This window comes from Gadus morhua, chromosome 4 (genome assembly GCF_902167405.1).
Source record: "Gadus morhua chromosome 4, gadMor3.0, whole genome shotgun sequence".
Lineage (NCBI taxonomy): Eukaryota > Metazoa > Chordata > Actinopteri > Gadiformes > Gadidae > Gadus > Gadus morhua.
This window is the reverse complement of record NC_044051.1, coordinates 13,623,617-13,646,116: the sequence shown is the minus strand read 5'-3', so window position 1 is coordinate 13,646,116 and position 22,500 is coordinate 13,623,617. Positions and strand designations below refer to the sequence as shown.

At 46.1% G+C, this 22,500-nt stretch overlaps 1 protein-coding gene across 3 annotated transcripts in view; it reads right to left on the bottom strand.

Annotated features, from left to right (window-relative positions):
* The window catches only part of ank1b (ankyrin 1, erythrocytic b), an 81,509-nt gene that overhangs the window by 39,351 nt on the left and 19,658 nt on the right, over positions 1-22,500 (bottom strand). For all 3 annotated transcript variants that reach the window (XM_030355104.1, XM_030355102.1, XM_030355103.1), the window contains exons 2-11: positions 12,590-12,691; positions 8,355-8,453; positions 7,546-7,644; positions 6,860-6,958; positions 6,180-6,365; positions 4,140-4,238; positions 3,182-3,280; positions 1,725-1,823; positions 700-897; positions 278-376 (exon numbers count right to left, since the gene is read on the bottom strand). In XM_030355104.1, the coding sequence (XP_030210964.1) occupies positions 278-376; positions 700-897; positions 1,725-1,823; positions 3,182-3,280; positions 4,140-4,238; positions 6,180-6,365; positions 6,860-6,958; positions 7,546-7,644; positions 8,355-8,453; positions 12,590-12,691 (1,179 nt within the window). The remainder of the gene's footprint in view (positions 1-277; positions 377-699; positions 898-1,724; positions 1,824-3,181; positions 3,281-4,139; positions 4,239-6,179; positions 6,366-6,859; positions 6,959-7,545; positions 7,645-8,354; positions 8,454-12,589; positions 12,692-22,500) is intronic.

Here is a 22,500-nt window from a genome sequence, read left to right as displayed (position 1 = left end):
ACTACCACCATCTCCATCACCACCACCACCACTACCATCATCTCCATCACTACCACCACCTCCATCACTACCAGCACCACTATCCCTATCACCACCACTACCATTTGAGACGTGGCAGAACAACTTCTCAATTAGCCTAGGTTGCTGTATATTTATGTTTACTTTGGATTTTCCAGTACTAAACGTCTCTTGAGTCCTCTCAATATGGTGGAGTATTGCCAAAAATAAATCCCATGATGCATTGTGATGCACAGCCCTCTCCTCTTCCTGCTCCTACCTCAGTGACAGCCTCCAGAGAGGCAGAGTGTTTGAGCAGCAGGTCCATGGAGCGCATGTGGTTCTTCTTGCAGGCGATGTGGAGGGGAGTGAAGCCATTCTGCAGAACACACACACAGACACAGTGCAGTTAGTGTGCATAAACAGCATGTTTAAAGTGTTCTGGTTATTTGACTCAATTCAAATCCTTTTGCCCTTAAACAGCAGTTGTGGATTTACATTTTGTGCCATTTACAAATAGAAATATATCAAACACTATGTAATACTATTTTGGATCTTCTGCTGGATTAGTAAATCAACGTTAGAACAATCCCAAAGCGACACATGCATTTTTGGGCTTAATTTTTTTTTAAATGGTTCATTGAAACAAAAGAAACCCTTATTAATAGAATAAATAAAGTCAAAACAATGAAAAGCGCTGACCAGTGCGCGGGCGTTGGCCTTGGCCCCCTTGTCCAGCAGCACTTTGCCCATGCGGTGGTGACCGCAGTGGGCGGCCACATGCAGTGGCGTCAGGTGGTCCAGGGTGATGTCATCGATCTCAGCGTTGTACTGCAGCAGCTGCCTCACGCAGTCCATGTGATCGCCCTGGGCCGCCATGTGGATGGGGGACAGGCCGTTCTGACCGGGCCGAGAGGGAGGTCGCAGACAGGGGGTTAGGGTGAGGACACAGGGAAGGACGTTTAGATGGAGAGGAGGTGAGAGAGAGGTCTACAGGAAGGCAACAAGAGGTCTACTGGAAGTGAAGTAGAGGTGTACAGGAAGTCAGATAGAGATTTACAGGAAGTGAGGCAGATGTGTACAGGATGTGAAGAGAAGGTGCACAGGAAGTGAGGTAAAGATGTACAAGAAGTAGGATAGAGATCTACAGGAATTGAAGTTAAGATGTAAAGGGGTGTTAGATAGAGATGTAGAGAAGAAGTGAAGTAACAATGCACAGGCAGATATAGAACGTGTGTTTGCAGGATTCTCAGCCAAATGAGTGCCACATCCCTCACATGCCAACCAATTTACAGCGGCCGGCAATTGGTAAACAACACCACGTATAGCCATGTAAGTACAACTATATTTTACCCCCAAAATGTCTGTGTTTGACAGCAGTGCGACAGCCTATGCGAACACGTCATGTTTTGGAGTCAGGTACAAAGGAACACATTCCAGAATTCAATATCTCGATTAACAAACAATCTGAATCTCTATTGAAGCAAATCCAGTTGCTATGGTAGCTTATCCTTGATATCCTAAGAAATCCTCATGTTGTATGAGGTATGTGTGTGTGTGTGTGTGCGTGCGTGCGTGCGTGCGTGCGTGCGTGTGTGCGTGCGTGTGTTTGTGTGTGTGTGTGCGTTCATCTGTGTGCGTGTGTGTGTGTGTGTGTGTGTGTGGGTGTGTGTGTGTGTGTGTGTGTGTGTGTGTGTGTGTGTGTGGTGGAAGGTGCGGGGATCCACCTTGGTTTTGGCCTGGATGGGGGCACCCTGGTCCAGAAGGATCTCGATGATGCGCACGTGACCGTTCCTGGCCGCACAGTGCAGAGGAGTGAGCTCATCCTGGGGGGAGGGAGGGGGGAGGAGGGGGAGAGAGAGAGAGAGAGACGGACAAAGAGGGCGAGAGAGCAAGGGAGCGAGTGAGAGACAGCGAAGAGAGAGGGAGAACGGGAAAGCGAGTGAGAGATGGTCCAAGAGGGAGAGAGAGATGGAGAGAGATGGACCAAGAGGGAGAGAGAGCGAGAGCGGGTGAGAGATAGCATAGAGGGAGAGAGAGAGAGATAGAGAGAGAGAGAGAGAGAGAGAGAGAGAGAGAGAGAGAGAGAGAGAGAGAGAGAGAGAGAGAGAGAGAGAGAGAGAGAGAGAGAGAGAGAGAGAGAGAGAGAGAGAGGGAGAGGGAGAAGGATAGGGAGACAGTGATGGAGAGGGAAATGATGATAGGGAGGGGAACAGAAAATAGAAAGAGAGAGGGGGGGGGTTGAAAAAGAGTGTGGGATATGAGACCAGAGCAAACGACAACACACAGGGAGTGGCCAATCAGCAGGCGGGTCGTCCGGCCAGACTCGTGACAGTGTGACAACAGCGGCCAGGCGGCTCATGCTCGCTAGCCTGCCAATCAAACGAGGTTCAGAGCAGAGCCACCCAGGAACTGCCAGGGAGAACAAGTCAGCAAAAGACGGCACTGCAGATCAGCACAATGCAGACAACAGTGAGCACAGCTCAGCATAGCAGCGGCGTGGGCGCCTTCGGATAAGATTTAGTGTGCTTCAAATCAGGCATTTGCCACTGTCGCCTTTACACGGGTGCTGTTTGTATACAGACTTGTTTATTTCAACCCTCAGTCCTCAGGCAAGTGCCGCTTATGTACAAAGCAGCTATATTTGCCTAATTATGGTACTATTTAGTCATTAAACTACCCAGGTTATTTACCTTGCATGTCGTTAAATGACAATACCGGTCCGTGATCAAACTATCGTTACCGTCTATCCCGGGTTTGCTCAAACAACAGTTTGCAATATAATTAGTGAAAAATAATTTTGTTGTGCCAATTCTGCCTCAAAGCCTTTTGTGCGAACGCGCCTGCCTCGAAGGTAAACAACAGCAGTAACACTTTGTTCTGAGTGAATATACCATTTGTGAGGTACTTCAGTGAAGGCTGTTCACTGTTTTTGTCCATAAACTACGCACTGAGATGACGTGTTTGCTGTTGTTTACAGTTGGGCTGAATGCGGTCGGCAGAATCAGAACACGGAAGCCATTTTGAAGAGGACGTTCAGAGTTCAGAGGGGGTATGATCAGGACATCTTAGGACGCTTACAGGCAGAATGGGGACACTGGTGCTGCAACTCAGAGCCTCTGGGGCGGGGGGACCTGACCCCCTGACCTCTGACCCCTACCATACCTACGCCGCATCCCCTCACCTTGGTCTTGGCGTCTATCTGGGCCCCCCTGTCCAGCAGCAGTCGCACCATGATGACGTTGCCCCTCCTGGAGGCGATGTGCAGCGGGGTGATGCCGTTCTGCAACACAGAACCAGGGAGGGGTGAGTCAGCCCCTGGAGCATGGCCCTGTGTACCTGGACCCTGAGACCAACCTGGACTAACCCTCAAGGATATCAGCGTCGCACCGTGTGGTTGTTTTGATTATAATTAGGATTATATTTCTTTAAAAAAAAAAATAATAATAATTTTTTTTTAGTTTTCGAAATGTGTGATATTGTTTTTCTTATTTTGTGTTTGTATTTATTTTATAAATGCATACATTTATGATCTATGTCTGTTTATTTCACAAATATAGGTTTCTATTTTTTTATAATGTATGTCTGTATTTATTTTTTGTGAGGCAGCGAGTGGCAGAAGAAGAGGAATAAAAGCTGCAATATTTATGATTTCAGAATTGTAAGGAGCCCTGAACTGAGTTTGTCTGTGACTAAATATAGAAACACACAGACTATAATTAAATTGACATTGTAGGAAGGCAAAAAACAGAAGGGCAAGCAGGTCGCTTTGCAAGACTTTCAGTCTCACTCAGCAGTATGAAAACGATGATTTGCTTTTCATTCAATATTCCTCAAACATATACACACACAGACACACACACACACACACACCAACACAGACACACACACATCAACACACACACACACACACACACACACACAGACAGACACACCAACACAGACACACACACACACACACACACACACACACACACACACACACACACACACACACACACACACACACATACACACACAGCCAACACCACCTTGGCCAATGTCTGACGTTATTCATCACATTGCAGCTATTGGCAGCAGCGCGGAGGATACATTAGTGTCATCGTTGATTCTGATTGGCTGCCCGTCTGAGTCCCACTGACCTTGGGGATGAAGTTGACGTTGGCTCCTCTGTTCAGCAGTAGCTGGGCAACACTCAGGTTCTCGTAGTGGGCAGCGATGTGGAGAGGCGTGAACCCAGTCTAACAGAGGAAATGTTGGACATCAAACATCTTTAGAGTTAAGCCTGCGCAAGTTGATAACTAGACATGACGCTGCATGTGAATGCGTGTGGTTTCATGCCAACTCGCCGTGTGCACAATATTCTGTGAACATGCTGACATGCTAATGCTGGCAAGGCTAATGAGCGAGTACGCCGAGTTTCAATTCCCTGGGCTGGTTTGAAGCTCAGTTGTGATTGATTGGTCAATGGGTGTTGTTGTTGTTTTTTCTGGGTTGTTTTCGTTGGATTGTGAGTTATGGCACCCCCTGTGGCTTAAGCGGTTCTTACTTTTTGGAGGCTTGCTTACGCACGGTTTCTATACGTGTACCAACTTTGACAACCCTGAGTTCTTTGCCTTTGGAATGGTTGAGGTCAGCGTTATTTTCTTAATTGACTTCCATTATAAAAAAATTGCTCACTGAGCACCTTCAACAGTAATTAGAAATTGACCCTGTGAAGTAATTTTTTCAGCCATAATCAGAAAACGTTCCACATTACCTAAGGGGGTTGTCCTTGATGGGTACACCATGTTTTTGGCCCCTAGGGTTCTCTGAAGCGGACTTGTGATTTATTGAACAATGGCGGCTCATTTGTGAAATTTCATTTTTGCATAACTCGCCCCAACTCGGCCATTACGGGATCAAAATGAAAATAATACCATACGGTCGGGCAGTATGAAGGAGTATGTGGACCAAATTTTGGGTCATTTGGGATACGGGTCGGTCTTCAATATTTTTTCAATATTTTCCAAAACAAACAAGATACAGAAAAAACATTATAGGCGTACCTTATGTGTCCAAAGATTCAGCATGTCAAATAAGGCCCAGATACCAAGTTTCAGATTTTTTTATGACACTGGGCGTGGTCTGCTGCCATTTAGGTTTGACCAAGAGTTATAGCATCCCCGGTGGTCACACCGGCACATAACATTTTGGAGGCCTCCTTACTTACAGTCTATGCAAAGGGATGCATAGACCGATGCAAAATATATGCAAACTTTAAAAAATCGTAGGAATGGCGCAGCCCACGGATACGTGCAATTCCTTGCAATGGGCTCGGTTTTATACCTGCAACACTGTAGGAGGAGATAATTACCGAAAATGAGGTGGAAGGACTATAAAAAGAAAAAACAATAAGACACATGAAAACAATAGTGGGGTTTGCCTTGCAACCACATTTATAAGGAATGCAACCTCACGCACTTAGGTATTCTCTCCATGGACATTTAGTTGAACCAATCAAGTGTGTGCTCAGCGAAAGTGAAGGTGTCCTCAGCCTCTTGAGAACGACCTCTAACCTCCCCTTCTGTCCCTCGATGGCCTGTCTCCGTACTCACCTTCGATAACGGCCACTCCACACTACATAATGAGGTGGAACGAGCTCCCTGCCGATGTAAGGACCACGGTGTCCCTCACCAACTTACCAAAAGACTCAAGACTCACCTGTTCAGAGTTCACCTGGACTCTGCATAGCCACCACGTCCCTCCCCTACTACTTACTGTATGTTGTACGTCCTGGCACTTAATGTACCACACTTATTGTAGGTTGTATTTAGCTATTAGTACTTAGTTATGTAGCATGTTATCCTAGCTATCCTTGTTGTATGCAGGGAATGGGCTATCCTAGCGATTGTTAGTGCTTTGCACTTGGTGCTATGAACATCCTTACTGTCCCGACAGCGATATACTGTTTCACTTTCTTATGACAAATGTACTTATTGTAAGTCACTTTGGATAAAAGCGTAAATTAGCAAAATGTAATCTAAATGTAAATTAGCAAAGAATTATTTGTTGCAATTTTGTCATTCTCAGAGCCCACGTCAATCCTGACTTATCTTCATTCACAAAACAAAGACACAAACAGAGCGTCCGTACTGTCGACCGTATTCCTTTGACAGGTTTGTGTGTGGCGCGGACCGTACCTTGCTGAGCACGTCGGGGTTGGGGTCGTTCTGCAGCAGCACGGCGGCGGTGCGCGTGTCGTCGTTGCGCGCGGCGATGTGCAGCGCGGGCAGCCGCACCTTGCCCTTGGTGCCGTAGTTGATGAGCAGGGCCACCACGTTCTCATGGCCCTGCTGCAGCGCCACCGCCAGGGGGGTGAAGCCATCCTGGGGGGGAGCATTACGCATTACCTCGTTACTGCTTTACGAGGCAGCATTTCATAGCTACAGGCTACGCCACACGATTCGTCCAGGGCTGATTCGGGAATGATCTGATGTCCGGTCCCAGAATGTGCAGCTCCGGTCGGGGCAGAGGGGCGGCAGAGTAGGACTCTGTGGTGGTGATGGGTGTGTGAGTGACACATTGACATTGCTCCATACGATCCAACTCGGCATGTCGCAGATTTATACAAACATGTTTGATTTTTATCAGGGCTATAGGGTTTTACCATGATCTAATGGTGTGTGTGGTTCAGAGAGAAGAATCGGCAGGGCGATTTACCAACAGCAAATGAAACGTTTGTATTCATTCAATGCGTAGTATTGTTTGGCCATCGTCTTAGATTGAAGGTATCGTGTAGCGTAGCCCCAGCTTAAGAGGGGAGAGACCAGAAAGACTCTCAGGCCGACACAGAGAATGCAGGACAGTAATCCCAGCTGACCTCTGTGGGGAGGCTCTGATTGGCGCCATTCTCGAGCAGGAACTTGACGACCTCTAAGTGATTCTCTTGGGCGGCCATATAAAGAGGGCTGAAGCCTTTCTGTGAGGGAGAGAGGATCCACACAGAGCCTCACGTCAAACATGTGCAGATTTACGGGCAATCGTAAAAACACACTCATACACTCTCACACATGTAGATTTATTAGTGTTCATGGATGCACGCACGCACATACGCATGCATACACACACTTGCACACAATTTATGTGTTCAGGGATGCATACACACACCCGCACGCACACACACAGACACACACTCTCACGCACAACCTTTTATTGGTGTTCATGGATGCACACGCACACGTACACACACAGGCACATGCATTTATTCACAACGGATTATAGATGTGTGCTTTGCTGGCCTACACACCCACTCTCACACACACACACACACACACACACACACACACACACACACACACACACACACACACACACACACACACACACACACACACACACACACACACACGTTGTGTCCCTCCTAACTGCTTTGTGTGTGTGTACTCCATGGGTCTGCTTCAACATGCGCGTACACCTCCCGTACACCTGCACAATGCTTGCACAATACACGTGCAGCCAGACCACTGTATTGTTTTGTGCATTATGGAATGTCGGGCGGGTCCTCACCTGCGACTGGGAGTTGACGTTGGCCCCGTAGTTCACCAACTCCGCCACCACCCTCTCCTGTCCCGCCAGGGCTGCTATGTGGAGGGCCGTATTCCCTTTCTGAAGGTCACGACACGCACAGGCAAATACACATCCACCACGGGTACACACATACATAGACACACGCACACACACGTACACGTAGCACACACGCACACACACACACACGTGCATGTGCGCGTACCATGCACACACATGCATACACGTGTACACACACACACACACAGTGAGGGGGAGAAGTGAGTCAGAGACCTCCAGGACCAGTATGTAGAAGGTTTAAGGTAACAAGCTCACAAAATGGTTCCCTTCTTCAAACGTTGACTTTTAGTTTAATGGGAACATTGGCCTTGCGACTGTGGTTCAAGCGAGCGTAGAGGAAAGGGAGCATCATGACGAGAAACTAAGTGACCATCATGATGTATTATGTATGCGAGTGACACGAGGTGAGAGAGTTGGAGGAGACACAGTGAGAGGGAGTGGGAGGAGTTAAGGGCCATGTTCCAATTGGCTTACTTCCATATTGCCTATATAGTGAACACTTTCTATTTAGGGGACAATTCTCACATGTCAACTCTGAAAACATTTGGAACAACAACTTAAAACACAGAGGATATATCCACAGTCTCAAGATTTTGAATGGACAAATTGTCACCTTTGCTAAGCACTGCATATTTTCATTCCAATTAACACAAGATAATTGGTTTACTTTCACCTTGGAATGCAGGTGTGAGGTAGTTGAACTGACAACAGGGCGAAGGGAGTGTACTTACCTTAGTGGTGGTCTCCAACACAATGCCATTGTGTAGTAACTCCAACACCATTTTGACGTGACCTTCTTTAGAGGCCAGATGTAACCCGTTGAGTCCATTCTAGGGAAAAGCAAACAGAACCTTAATTAGATTTAAACAACATTCATTGCTTAAATGATATGGTGACTCAACATGATGTACTCAATGGTATGATACTCTAGTTCTTTAACTCTATGATTCACAACACAAAACAGTTTTCAAAATCAAAACGGGCGCAGTTTAGATTAATGTGTTAATGAGCAGGAAGCTAGAGTACTAAAAACATGGAAGCAGATGACTGTATCTTCTGCTTTCTGAAAGTCTTTTAAGCCATCTCTAGAAATACCTTCTCTGAATCCCAAAGGACTAGGAGCCAGATTTAGATCTTACAAATTATTCCTCCGTCTCTGTGCCCTCCCTCCCTCCCTGTCGGCCTGGCTTTGTCTTCGTGTCTGGGTGTTGTCAGCATCAGTTAGGCTAGCGAGCTACGGAATACAGCGCGTACGGTTCAAACGCTGCTGCAGTAACACCTGCGGCCACCAGGTGTCGCAGTAACCCAGTATGGATGTGCTGTTACCATACTGCAGTGTCACTTCATTTTAAATGGGCAACGCATCCCCTCCACCGAGCAGGCGCACAGAGAGCAGGCAGCATGTGAATGCCTTGTATTTTTGCTTCAGTTTAGACGGCCAGAGAAACACACTATTATTGGTTCAGTACGGTCCATATGCATGGCAATGAAAATGTACAAGGCCTACAGTATTTTGCACGGAATGAACAAACAGAAGGCTATACACAAGAATGACATAGAAGTCATGGAAGGGAAAAAAAAAGAATCTTATTAGAAAGAAACATATGAATACAAATATTAAGGATGGAAGCAAGGAAAACAATATGTGTGATTGAAACAAAGAAGGATTATGGGCGAAAGGAGAAGGAAAGGAGGAAGGAAAGAGTGAAAGAAACAGTAAGAGCGAGGGAAGAGGAGTTGGGGCTGCGGAGGAGTGACAGGTAGATGGATTTGTAGCACTTTACGTGAAAGAGACTGCAGGGCCAAATCTACAGTAAGGACGGGGATAACATCAATCTCATGGAGAACTCCCCTCCACTCTCCTCTCCTCTCTCCCCTTTTCTCCCCTCTTCTCCTCCCCTTCCTCCCACCTCTCCTCCACCTTCTCTCCCCTCTCTTCTCCTCCCCGCCCTCCCTCCTCTCCCCTCCTCTTCTATCCTCTCATCTCCTCTCCTGTCCTCTCCAATTCCCTCTCCATTCCTCCCCTCTCCCCTCCTCTCCCCTCCTTCCTTCCCCTCCTCTCCCCTCCTCCCCCCTCCCCTCCCCTCCTCTCCTCCCCAATCCCCTCCTCTAGCTAGAAAACATGCTCTTCCTCCTGAGCAGTTAAAACATTACTGGACAAATCGGATTCCACTAATAGAGAAATAAGCGTAATGGTGCGTACTAGTGTAGCTGCAGGTGGGTGTGTTTGTGTGTGTGTATGTACACACCTTCTTTTAGGTGTGCAAGTAAAGGTGTTGGTCATATGGGTGTGAGTATAAGGTATTGCATAGTGTGTATTCGTGTTTAAGTTACTGTAGAGTGTATACATGTTTGTACATGCTACTGAAGTCTGGAAATATTTCATATGTGTGGACATGTGTAAGTGTCTGCGTATATGTGTGTGTGAGTTTAAGATACTGTCGTGTGCATACTGTGTGTGTGTGTGTGTAAGATCCTGTTGTGTGTGCATGTGTGTGTTAGTATAAGATAATGTAGTAGGAATGTGTATGCGTGTGTGTGAGTGAATGTACTGCAGCATGGTGCGTGAGTGTGTGCGTGTGTCCGCTTGTTTTTCACCGTGAGACAACACTTTGCGTGGTTGTCTACTTCCTGACAACATGGGTTTCACCGCGGCTGGCTCTGTTTGTCTGAGAGGGGAGACCCTGTCCTTTCATTCACTCAAACCATTCGCTCTCACCCGTCATTCACTATCATTAACCCGTAGATCCACGGCCCGCTAATGAATGGCAGGGTTACAAGTCAAACCCTGGCTCCTTCATTAGCAACGGGTGCGAGCCGGTAAGCAAGACGCGACCAATAGAAAAAGGATTATAATTATCATTTTGCTCTGCAGTAGGAGCAGCTGAACTCTGGCGTTGTGTTGTGGATCTCCCGTGTGCCCTGAAGCAATGATGCAACGCAGAGTAACGGCAGCGAGGTCCACAGAACAGGGGAGAAAATGAGGGGAGGAATGTGGCTGAGTGGGTGAGTGATTGGCTCCGAAGTTTGTCTGTGTGTATGTGTGTGGTTGTGGATGTGTGGGTGTGTGTGTGTGTGTACGTGTGTCTATGTGTGGTTGTGTAGGTTTGTGTGTGTGTGTGTGTGTGTGTGTGTGTGTGTGTGTGTGTGTGTGTGTGTGTGTGTGCGTGCGTGCGTGCGTGCGTGCGTGCGTGCGTGCGCGTGTGCGTGTGCGTGTGTGTGTGTGTTTTTGTACACATTTGTGTCATGGTTTTAGTTTTGGACATTTATGGTCAAGTCCTTCATTGGTCAAAGCCAACTCCTAATATACAATTATATACAGTAATAATTTCGGCGGATGATTAAAGCTTTGCCTTGTCTGCTTCTTCTCAGTGTCAATGCAGTGGCACTAGAATGTACTATTTATGTAGCAACCGATTAGGATTACTATTAAGGAGGAAGTGGAGGGCAGGAGAGGGGAGGAAAGGAAAGGGGAGAGGACTTTCCCATGTCATCAATGTTATCTCTGTGTTGAGTATTTAACGAAATGTCAGCTCATTTCAGTAATGAGATAGCTTTCAGCGTGGATTAAACTGATTCAAATCAATGCTGTATAACATTTTTAATTTGTTTTATAAAAACAAAAAGCTAGCCAGGTAAGGTGATATCCTTTGGAATGGAACGAAAGGGCAGCGGTGTGTGTTAGCATAGCATGATGTAATGTTAGTGAGACCGCAGACCGCCTCATTAATCTGACCCAGCGGGGTAATATTCCCTACAGCCACTAATGCTGGAACATAACGCGGGAATATCCATAGCCTCTGATATTGATTTCATTTTACGACACACAAACACACACACAGACACACACACACACACGCACACACGCACGCACACACGCACACACGCACACACACGCACACACACACGTACGCATACACTGCCTCGCGTGTGCAGACAACTTGTATTTTGTTACTGCTGAAAGCATGCAACCAAATCACACACATACATGCATGTGCGGACAAACACACCTCCGCACACACACAAACACACACACAGACAATCCTACCCCGCCTCACTTTATATAGGTGGGCCAGTGCTAAGGGTGACTGACTCCCATCCAAAAGATACCAGGTTTGATCCCAAATGTTGCCTTTCGACTTTAAGGCAACCTTGAGCGGGATGACCAAACCCACTGGTTCCCAACCTTGGGGCCGGGGCCACTTAGGGTCCCCTGATATGTATATGGGGTTGCATGTGATGAATAACTTAAGGTTTAGATATTCGATTATCAATATTTTTACGGTCTCATTTGCAGTTTATACGAACAGATGATTAATTCAAAGCCACGAGCAAGCTACTACTCATCATTTGGTTTGTAGTAGAGCGATTCAATAACATTCACTGGTACATCGATAAATTCATTTAGATGTTGACGGGATAAAAAACTATTTGTGTAGAAGCAGATGGGCAAAAACTACAGAAGGGGTCGCAACGATATATAAATATATATATATATATATATATATACTGTATATATATATAAAGGGGATTTGAATACAGCTTACAGAACAAATGAGCTCAGATATCCGTTTGGAACTAATTCGTTTCTCTTTGGCCCTCCTACGGAAAGTGAGCCCCTCCCCTCACAGCAGGAGTCCTGCCTCCGGGGTCTTGAGGGACCCCCAGAGTAAAGGCATAGCCATGGTTCCACGTTGACGCAACGCAAAGGGGGTTTATGGACCCAATATGTCCTTGCAGACCCTCCTTTCCTCCAATGTCAGGGCCTGACGTGCGCATCCCAATTTTTTTTACCTTGCTTCGTGGAGCAAGGGCTGTGATTGGTCGCTAACGGAAACCCAACGTTAACCCGCCGCAGAACCAAAACAGGTTCACGACTGCGTCGAGGCGACTGCAGGGTCATTCGTTGCATCATTGTGGAACCATAACTTAGCCTTTCCCCTAATGAGTGGCTCTAGCTCCTTACTTGATTGGATATGTTGATGTCGATCCGGTTCTTGATGTGGTCCAGTGCCTTGTCCAGGTTCCCAGAACGAGCGGCGCGGAGAAAGCTGGTTGCTGCATCTGCCTGTGACAAGGAGTGAGGAGGTAGGAGTTAGGAAACACGAATCCGAAGCTGGGGGGAGGGGAGAAGGGACACCGGGACGAAGGAAGAAGGAATATCGGGAATGGGAACACCGAAGTAGGAAAAGGAGAAGAACCCCGAAGGAAGGAAGGAAGAAGGACAGGAGAGTAGGTCACACACCAGTTACACGACAATCAAATCAATAGGATCCAGGGTGACACGAGGCATTCATCCCTTCAAACACCAAATCAACCTCAATGGAAGGCAAACAAAAACGTATAGAAGTCACACTGAAAACACATAGGATACAACAGATATATACATATATACCCCACCACGGCTAGTGACAGACCTTAGATCCTTCCATTCTAAAACCATTTAAGCCCCCCCCTTCCGTTTCCAGACTGTCCTCCATCGTCTCCACCTCATCATCTTCATCATCGTCCTCATCCTCATCATGTTGTTCCCGTTGAGCTCTGACGTGAGATGGAGGGGGGGGGGGGGGGGGGGGGGGGGGGGGGGGGGACGACGCTTCAGCCACGGTGTTCTGGGCGCTCCGACCCGGGCCCACACACACTTTGGCAGATGCAGACATTGGCTCACACGCCTCCCCGTCTGTCCCGTCTCCTCCTGGAGCAAGGCTTCCCAACGAGTGTGTGAGTGTACCTTCGTATGTGTGTGTGGGTGCTTTCGCCTGTGTGTGTGGGTGCTTTCGTATGTGTGTGTTGGATGCTTTTCATATGTGTGCGTGCGTTTGTGTCAGGGAGTTCAGTCATATTTGTGTGGGTGGATGTGTGTATAAGAGTGTGAACGCATGTGTGTGTGTCTGAGTGTGAACGCATGTGTGTGTATGTGTGAGTGTGAATGCATCTGTGAATGTGTGTGTGTGAATACATGTGTGTGTGTGTGCGTGTTTGTGTGTGAACGCATATGTGTATGTGTGAGTGTGAATGAATGTGTGCGTGTGTGTGTGTGTGTGTGTGTGTGTGTGTGTGTGTGTGTGTGTGTGTGTGTGTGTGTGTGCGTGTGAACGCATGTGTTTGTGAGCGTGTGGGCGGATGAATGTGTTCCATGCGCTAAGCCCATCATCTCCTGCGTGGCCCTCCGTCAGCTCTACTGTAAGTGTGTGTGACCTGCCAGGGGCCCCCAGGGACACCAGGGGAGCGGATGCGTTATGTACCCCTGACCCTGCCTGTCCGGGGCCCCACATCATAGCGGCCCGGCGTGGCGCCCGCCCCCGCGGAGGTCGTTATGCTAAGCTAGCGCTCGCCTGGTCTGCCCTTATCATCATAAGGCTGGGGGGCGGGGGAGGTGCTGGTCTGCTGCTGTCTGCTGTCCAGGTATGGGAGAGGCTAGACCGACTCTGGGCAGCAACTGTAACACTGTAGGTTGTGTTGTTTTTATCTTGATTTTTAATTTTAGCTGTTTTAGCTTTTGGCGTTTTAACTGGGTTGTCTTTATTTTATTTTGCAGTCAAACATCGTTCCACGTTGATGTTGTCAAGGGGGATTTTATATTTTAAATTGTTTGATTTGCTTTCTGGAAATTTTGTCCTAATCATTCCTAAGAATTCCCTAAAGTATTGGGAGCGCGCTGCCTGTGGATTCTGCACTTTAAAAAAGGATGATGGATGGATTGAATAGTAAGTAAAACAAGTAAAGACATCGGAATCAAAATAGATATTACATGATTTTTTTTTTTTTGTATTGACTTATCTGTATTTGTTTGTTTTTGCTGTACCATATTGCCTGTACACGTGCAGTGACTCATTGAACGAGTCAAGGGACTTTTGAATGAAGGTCTATAAGGAATATAACATGGGCACAAGAAGAGGATGTTCATCTTTCTGTTCTTTCAGGCCCTTCTCTTTTTGAAGAGTTACCTAAAACGGGCTGTATAACGCGATGGCGCGGTTTCAATGGCTAGGCCCCTATGTTAGGCTATATATCTGTATTTTCTTCTCGTCCCTTGCTATCGCTCCACCCCTCCTCCTGCTCCCCTCCACCAAGACCTCCTGGGCTTTGGTTCTGCCTCTCCTTGTCGGAGCGCTCTCTTGATCTCCTGTTCTGTCAGCCCTCCAACATCGGACCTAAAGCCGGCTTTCTTCTCGTATTCCTCTGACACCTCTGCCTGAAACCCAACCAACCTCTCTCTCTCAATCTTTCTCTCTCCATCTCACCCTCTCTCTCTCTCTCTCTCTCTCTCTCTCTCTCCCTCTCCCTCTCTCTCTCTCTCTCTCTCTCTCTCTCTCTCTCTCTCTCTCTCTCTCTCTCTCTCTCTCTCTCTCTCTCTCTCTCTCTCTCTCTCTCTCTCTCTGTCTTTCTATGTCTCTCTCTCTTCTCATTTTATCTTTTTATGTATTTCTCTCTCTTTATCTTTCCTTGTATCTCTCTATTTTTCATCTTTCTATGTCTCCCTCACTATCTTTATCTCTCTGTCTCTCTCTCTCTCCAACTTTCTATCTCTCTCTCTCATTTGGAGCATGGTTGGATGCACTTAGTATAATGAGTGAACGATGACACAATCATCAAGGCTTGAAGTCCTTAGAAGTAAACGTAAACCAAGAACAGACGCACAGACCCCAGACAGACGCAATGACGATTGAAGGCTCCTGGTTTAAAAGTGGCAGACAAATCCTGCTTTTCTCTTCAAGAAGCTAAATTGGCTGTCGGTCTGTTCATTCTACAACCATCCCCCACTTGAACTCATCCCTACTTACTGACGTTTCACTATCTCCTAGGCCGCTGCCTATGTCTCTCCTGCGTGTGTAACCTGCATCCTGTCTCTCTCTTTCTTGGGTCTAATTGGTCGCCTGTGTGGTCAGGACGATGTCTGTAACTTCTTACCAGCCGGCGGTTTTCTGAAAATAACCGGTCGTGAGCAGTAAAAAAGCACTTTGTGTGTGTGTCTCACGTGTGTTTGTGTGGGTCTTTGTGTGTGTGTGTGTGAGCGTGTCTATATGTGTCAAATATCTTCCCAGGCAGTCCAGCAGCATGCATTCCAATGGATCCGTTTTTTCTTCTTTCTTCTCAACAAGGTCGGACCTGCAGAACATCTCACCTTCAGACAGTAAACTTATCCTATCCACGTGAGGACGTACTTACTCGCCACCGGGCGATAAAACAACCCATTTACTCCAAGTACGCCCTTCTCCATTTCATGTTTTTTAACCCCCCCATTTCCATTTCTATGTTGTATAACCTCCCCCCTCCCCCTATTACCTCCCCCCCCTCCCCTCTCCTCAGTAATCTCCTCAGACGCCTGCTTGCGTTGCGAGAGTCAGGGGCGCTCGAATCGCCCTCATTCGCAACCGTACGCTTGCGGTCTTTCAGCTCGGGCCGATAATCACATTTAGCACTAAGCTCTATCTCTTCCCCACACACATATACCCTGCTCCCTCCAACCCCTCTTTTCCGCCACTCCCTGCATCAAATCCCTACCCTCACATTGTTGTTCACCGCTCCTCCTCTTTCCTGGCCCGATGTTCCCTTTCTGCTGTATTCTGTCGTTCAATCGATAGCCCCCGGGACCGACTCCTGTTTATTTACTCTTTCCCTTGCATTTTCATAGTGGCCTCAAATAACCGTCGAGCTTGGGTTTGCTGTTGCTGCCAATTCCGCGATGTCTGATCCCCGCCTCCACCGACACGCTGGGTCGAAACAACTCACACACACATACACAGACTATTTTACTGATCCTAACTATTGAGCAGTAAGTAACTATTATTTGTATTATCGTTATTATTATTATTGTTATTGTTACATTAATATATATACATATATCACATGCTCTCTATTCTGACATTTACCTGAAGAACGTTAGGGAGATGTTGAAACTCAATGGCTGTGGTCTTGATGAGCCGCAGATTGGACGCGTGTAAGCAGACATCTCCCATATCTGCTAAACTAAGCCCTGACCCTCCGTAGAGGATGACTCGCATTACGTTAAATTGAACCCTCTGTGGTATAGTAGACGGGGCTCTGGGGACATTTCCAGTCATTTCCCAGTCTACATTTACAGAAGGTATGCGTGACTTCTAATTTGGCTAGAAACTATAAAGGTTGACCCTTGAACTCTAACTCGACAATTCAAATCAACACATTCCATCTTAAATGTCAGGGACGTAAACGATACAGCGAATACATTTTTTTAAACAAACCCATTAAACATCAAGAAGAGATAAATGTCATCCATTACACACGCAAAAAATACACACAAATTACACAACCACACGCACACACACATAAAGATCACAGGGAAATCCAACCGCTGACACAATCCAAAACACAAGAGAGAAGAGCGGTGTTGAGGCGACATCACTGGGACATTTAGCACCACCACACAGGGCAGGAAAGAGTGGCCAGACAGGGACACAACACTGAAATACACACAAACACCTCTGTTATACACACACACACACACACACACACACGCACACACACACTAAGAAAAACACACACACAAAGAGAGCCAGTGAAGCCACCACCACAAGAAGGAAGTCAGGGTCACAAGGTGGTCACCATCACGATCACACTCAAACCAAAACCCCCCCGAAAGTGTCATCATGACGTTTTTGATTCGGTATGACAAACACCTAGTCGTGGGGTTATTTGAACCCACCGACGTCGTGTTGCCCCGGAAACCATTGCTTGAAAATAAATTCCAAGAAATGTTTTCATTTGCAGTTTGTTAGTTTTTTGCTCTCTTGTCTGAATGAATCAACATATTTAACATCCCCCCCCCCCCCACCCCTAAATAAAAGCTGATGATCTCCTTAAATCACAAATTCTTGGCACCAGACTCAATTCACTTACAGGAAGGGAGAGAAAGCGAACACACAGAAGAAGAAGCAGTTGAAGAAGAAGAAGAAGAAGAAGAAGGTAAACAGCGACAGGGGGGCGGGGCTTAGCGGGCAGAGGGAGGGGGAGGGAGGGGGAGGTAAACCACAGCACAGAGCGTGTATCACGTTCACTCGGGGACGTGGGAAGACTCCTCAGAGCACAGAGCACTACTGACCTGATGGGCATGCCAGCGTTGGACCACATGAGCCTAGAAGACAACACGCACACCAGCAACACAGCGAGACATAAGGCCAGTTAATGGGAGTCGACGTGGACTGGCCACACACACACACACACACACACACACAAACACACACTGAAGGCCTGGTAATGACACAATGGTAAATGCAGATACACTTTGATCAAGTTGATGCATAATGACAAGCACTGGCCATGGTCAAGTTGGATGGAGGGTTGTGTGTGAGGGTGGTTGTGTGTGTGTGTGTGTGTGTGTGTGTGTGTGTGTGTGTGTGTGTGTGTGTGTGTGTGTGTGTGTGTGTGTGTGTGTGTGTGTGTGTGTGTGTGTGTGTGTGTGTGTGTGTGTGTGTGTGTGTGTGTGTGTGTGTGTGTTTGGTGTGTGTGTGTTATGAAGTCTGAAGAAATGACATGGAGAACACACAGTATATAAGGAACAAACATTGGCAGGTTGTGATTTTATCATACAAACACTGTTCAGCCTGTATTGAGGAATGTGAACACTGACAGACAAACGGACAGACTTGTATACATTCTTAGCATGTCATGACACTTGGCATGTTGCCTCTGAAACAAAGAGCATGTGATGCGCAGCAGGTCCTTTGCGAGGTAACATAGATGATGACAAGAAATGCGCAGCGATAGAGAGATTGAAAGAACCAACGTAGGGTGGCGTCAAATGTGCACATAAAAATACAAACACGGACACAAAATCATTTAAATCAAAGTATAATGAATGCTTCCACAATGAATCAACATACACATTCATATGCAAAGGCGCACAGATAATCGTGGAAAAATTTAACAAACCCGTAATCAAGCAGGTCAAACCAAGCCAGCGCAGGTGTTTTCTACGATCAACAGAGCATAACGATAAACAAACGAGGATTCTGAAATGATAAACGGCGACATTTGAATCATTTTACTATGGTGTGTTTGATCTTTGGCAAACCAGCCAAAGCTGGCTCCGAGAATGGGAAATCATTGTATGTTGTATTGAAAGATTGAATAAAGACGATAGACAGACACCCCCGTGTAGTGACGTCATCAGATAGACAAAGAGACTAATCACAACCGTCTAGAGATTCATATCCATGAGCCAGCTAGGACCTCTGTCGTTTTAAAATCGATTCTTATGATTTTCTAAAGCCTACGGGGGACATTCGCGTTGACAGCTCCATCCAGGGACAGGCTGTCAGAAACGGGGATGGTGTCGAAACCACATGAACTTCTGGTCATCCCTAAAACAGACTCAATCACCAAAAGAAAATGTCTTAGAATAATTGATCTTCTGTCTGTTTGGGGCGGATGATAGTCATGAACAGACCAGTTCAATGTAATTATTCTAGTGACAGGGAGTAGAAGGTTTGATCTCTGCTAACCTCATTCAGTGAGCATAGACGCTCTGTAGCTACAATCAGGCATGCTGCGTTCCAAACCCAAAACCAACTGCACTGGCTTAGACACAAAACAAAAAGAACATGTGTTCACAGAGCCATGAATGGACATATAAACTGTGAAAGAATGCAAAGGTGTATGTGCATATGGTGAGAGGTGAGAGCTATGCGCTCGCAATGGTCCCAACACTGCCTCAGCGTCAAGGTAACAGAGTGTTTGTATTCTTTTAATTAACAGGTGAACCTTCGCTTGAACTCTGTAAGCCACTGATGAGTTTTAGAGAATGATGCCTGAGTATTAGTTTACTTATTAGAGACTCAAAGAAGGCTAATTGAAAAACACATTATGGCTGTAAAAGGGATTCCTTCTTTCATAATTTTGTTGATAACTAAATATCATAATTTCCAACAATGTCATAATTTCAAAGCCCAACGTACTGTTTGAAATGGGTTTGAATTAATCTGACATTCATTTATAATGATCACAGCAACCAAATATTTTCATTCCTGAAGCGATATGCAGCAAATGTTTGCTATTTTCTTAACTCAACAAATGACTCAACTAATCAACTGATTGAGTTGATGTGAAGCTTTGGCTTCAAAGTGACACACACACACACACACACACACACGCACACACACACGCACGCACGCACACACATACACGCACACACACACACACGCACACACACACGCACACACACACACGCACACACAAACACAAGCAAAGCATCAAACAAGCAATAGCACACGTAACACGATGTTACAGTTGCGGAAAAGGACTTTCTGTTAGGAGCGAGAATCGTGTAGTTCATCTAAGGGTCAGTGATCAACGGAAAATGGCGATTTCATACTCGTACTCATAGAGTCGATAAATATTTCAGAAACTCTCTCGGTAGTTCATCTCCCAATTACACATTTTGAGACTTTTTAATGATTTCATATGAATGAGCTTTGCCCATCGACCACTTTGCGGGGTACATTCATTTCCCGCCATTAATAGGCCGGATATCGATAGTTTCCACTGCAGGTCGCGAAAAAATTCAAGCAATGGTGGCGATCGATGCTTCCCAATGGTTGTGTGTAAAACCACGGGTGATGTCACGGACACTACGTCCATATTTCACACCGTCTGTGTGTGTATTCTCCCCCTGGCCCTGGGCAGCGGGAGGGGTTGTTAGAGACTACAAAGCCACGACTAGCAGGCCACAGCCCCAGTCTTCACATCCCTCAGACGGAGGACTCAATAACAACACGAGTCGCCACAGCCAGACCTGATCAAATATTGATGGATTGTGTGCGGGGGTGTTTGGGGGTGTGTGTGTGTGTGTGTGTGTGTGTGTGTGTGTGTGTGTGTGTGTGTGTGTGTGTGTGTGTGTGTGTGTGTGTGTGTGTGTGTGTGTGTGTGTGTGTGTGTGTGTGTGTGTGTGTGTGTGTGTGTGTGTGTGTGTGTGTGTGTGTGTGTGTGTGTGTGTGTGTGTGTGGTGTGTGTGTGTGTGTGTGTGTGTGTGTGTGTGTGTGTGTGTGTGTGTGTGTGTGTGTGTGTGTGTGTGTGTGTGTGTGTGTGTGTGTGTGTGTGTGCTAGGTTTAACAGGAGGTAGCAGTTAAAGGCAGACAACGATAGGGGCCGTTGACAAAACAATGTTGTCAAAACAACAGGGTTTGATTCCTTGTCGTGATCGTATGCAGTGGATGTGGAAACACTGCACAATAAGGGTGCATTTATTCACCATTAATTAACTTTAATCCAATAATGCATAGATGAATACCTTCACAATAGTTAGCATTAAGACCATGGGAAAACATGGAGACCATTAGTCAATTATTACTATTAGTTAACTCTTAATAGCTATTAGGCAAGGCAACTTTATTTATGTAGCACTTTTCATACACAAGGCAGGCTCAAAGTGATTCACATATGAACATTGTCATACAATTTTTTTTTTTTTTATAATAATAGATAAGTAAAAGAAAAGATAGGCAAAGAAATGAGTAAAATAGAAAGTTAAAAAGGAATTTTAGTAATAAAGTAGAAAATAAAGGCAAAGCTAAAAAAGCTTATGTAGCCGAAGCATATCAGTTCAATAATTTGGGCCTAAACCATGTAGGGATTTATAGGTTAGCAACATGATTTTAAAATCAATTCTCTGACCTACAGGAAGCCAATGTAACGATTTAAGGATTGGTGTAATATGTTCACATTTTTTGGTCTTTGTTAGAACTCTAGCAGCAGCATTCTGAACAAGCTGAAGCTTCCTTAGAGTTTGCTTTGGCAGACCTGTAAGGAGACCATTGCAGTAATCAAGCTTACTAGTGATAAAGGCATGTACGCATTTTTGTAAGTCTTCGGTGGACATGAGCCCTCTAAGTCTTGCTACATTTTTAAGGTGCCCTGTTTACACCTACCCGATAGTGGGCCCCGATGGTGCCCGATGGCTAAATCAGCAGCTATCGTTATAATATCGGCAAATAGCGTGGTTGCATCGGGAAACACCGTTACTCTTCCCGGGAACATCGTTAGACAACGGGAAGAAAAGCTCAATGATCGGGTAACATCGGGCAACATCGGCAAAGAACGAACATGTTTGTTAATTTTGGGTCTATCGGGGTAGAATCGGTTACCAGGTGTTGCTATGGGCTAATCGGCTATAATCGGGAATAGAACGGGAGTATAACGTAAGACATAGCAAGTCGTTCGGGAATTTTCCGGGGGTACATCGGCTATATTCGTTAATCTTCCGCGCTTTATCGTGTTTTATCGTCTTTATATCGGCAACCTCAACACAGGAAAGACCCCCGAGAGACACCCGGCGTCTCTAGGGAAGACATACGGAATAGCACGTTTATTACACGAATGCACACGAATTACACCCGATAGAGTCACGCTATTTATTTTTTACCCGAATTAGACCCGATGTAAGCCAATGTAACCCGAAACATACAGATTGCAGGCCGAATTATACCAATAGTCTCACGACAAATAACGATTGTGACCAGATTGGAGGAAGACCCTCAATCTGTCACTTGGGTATAAATAGGGGGTGATGGATGGATGTCCTACTTTTATAACTAAAGGGGTACTTCGCCCATTTAGAACCGGCGTTCTATTATTATAAAATCGCTATTGTAATATAAATAAATATATAAATAAATATCAGTCTAAACCAGTCTCCCCTTGGCGTCATTTGACGTCATTTGGCGTCAAATGAGGCCAAACGCACTTCAGGTGTCTTCCCTGGCATAAATCGTTATGTTATCGTTATAACATCGGGTATGTGTAAATGCTACCCCGATAAATTGACCCGATCATAAATTTTTAGCCCGATGTCACCCGAATCACCCCGACTTCCACATCGGTGGTCCATCGGCCATTAGCGGC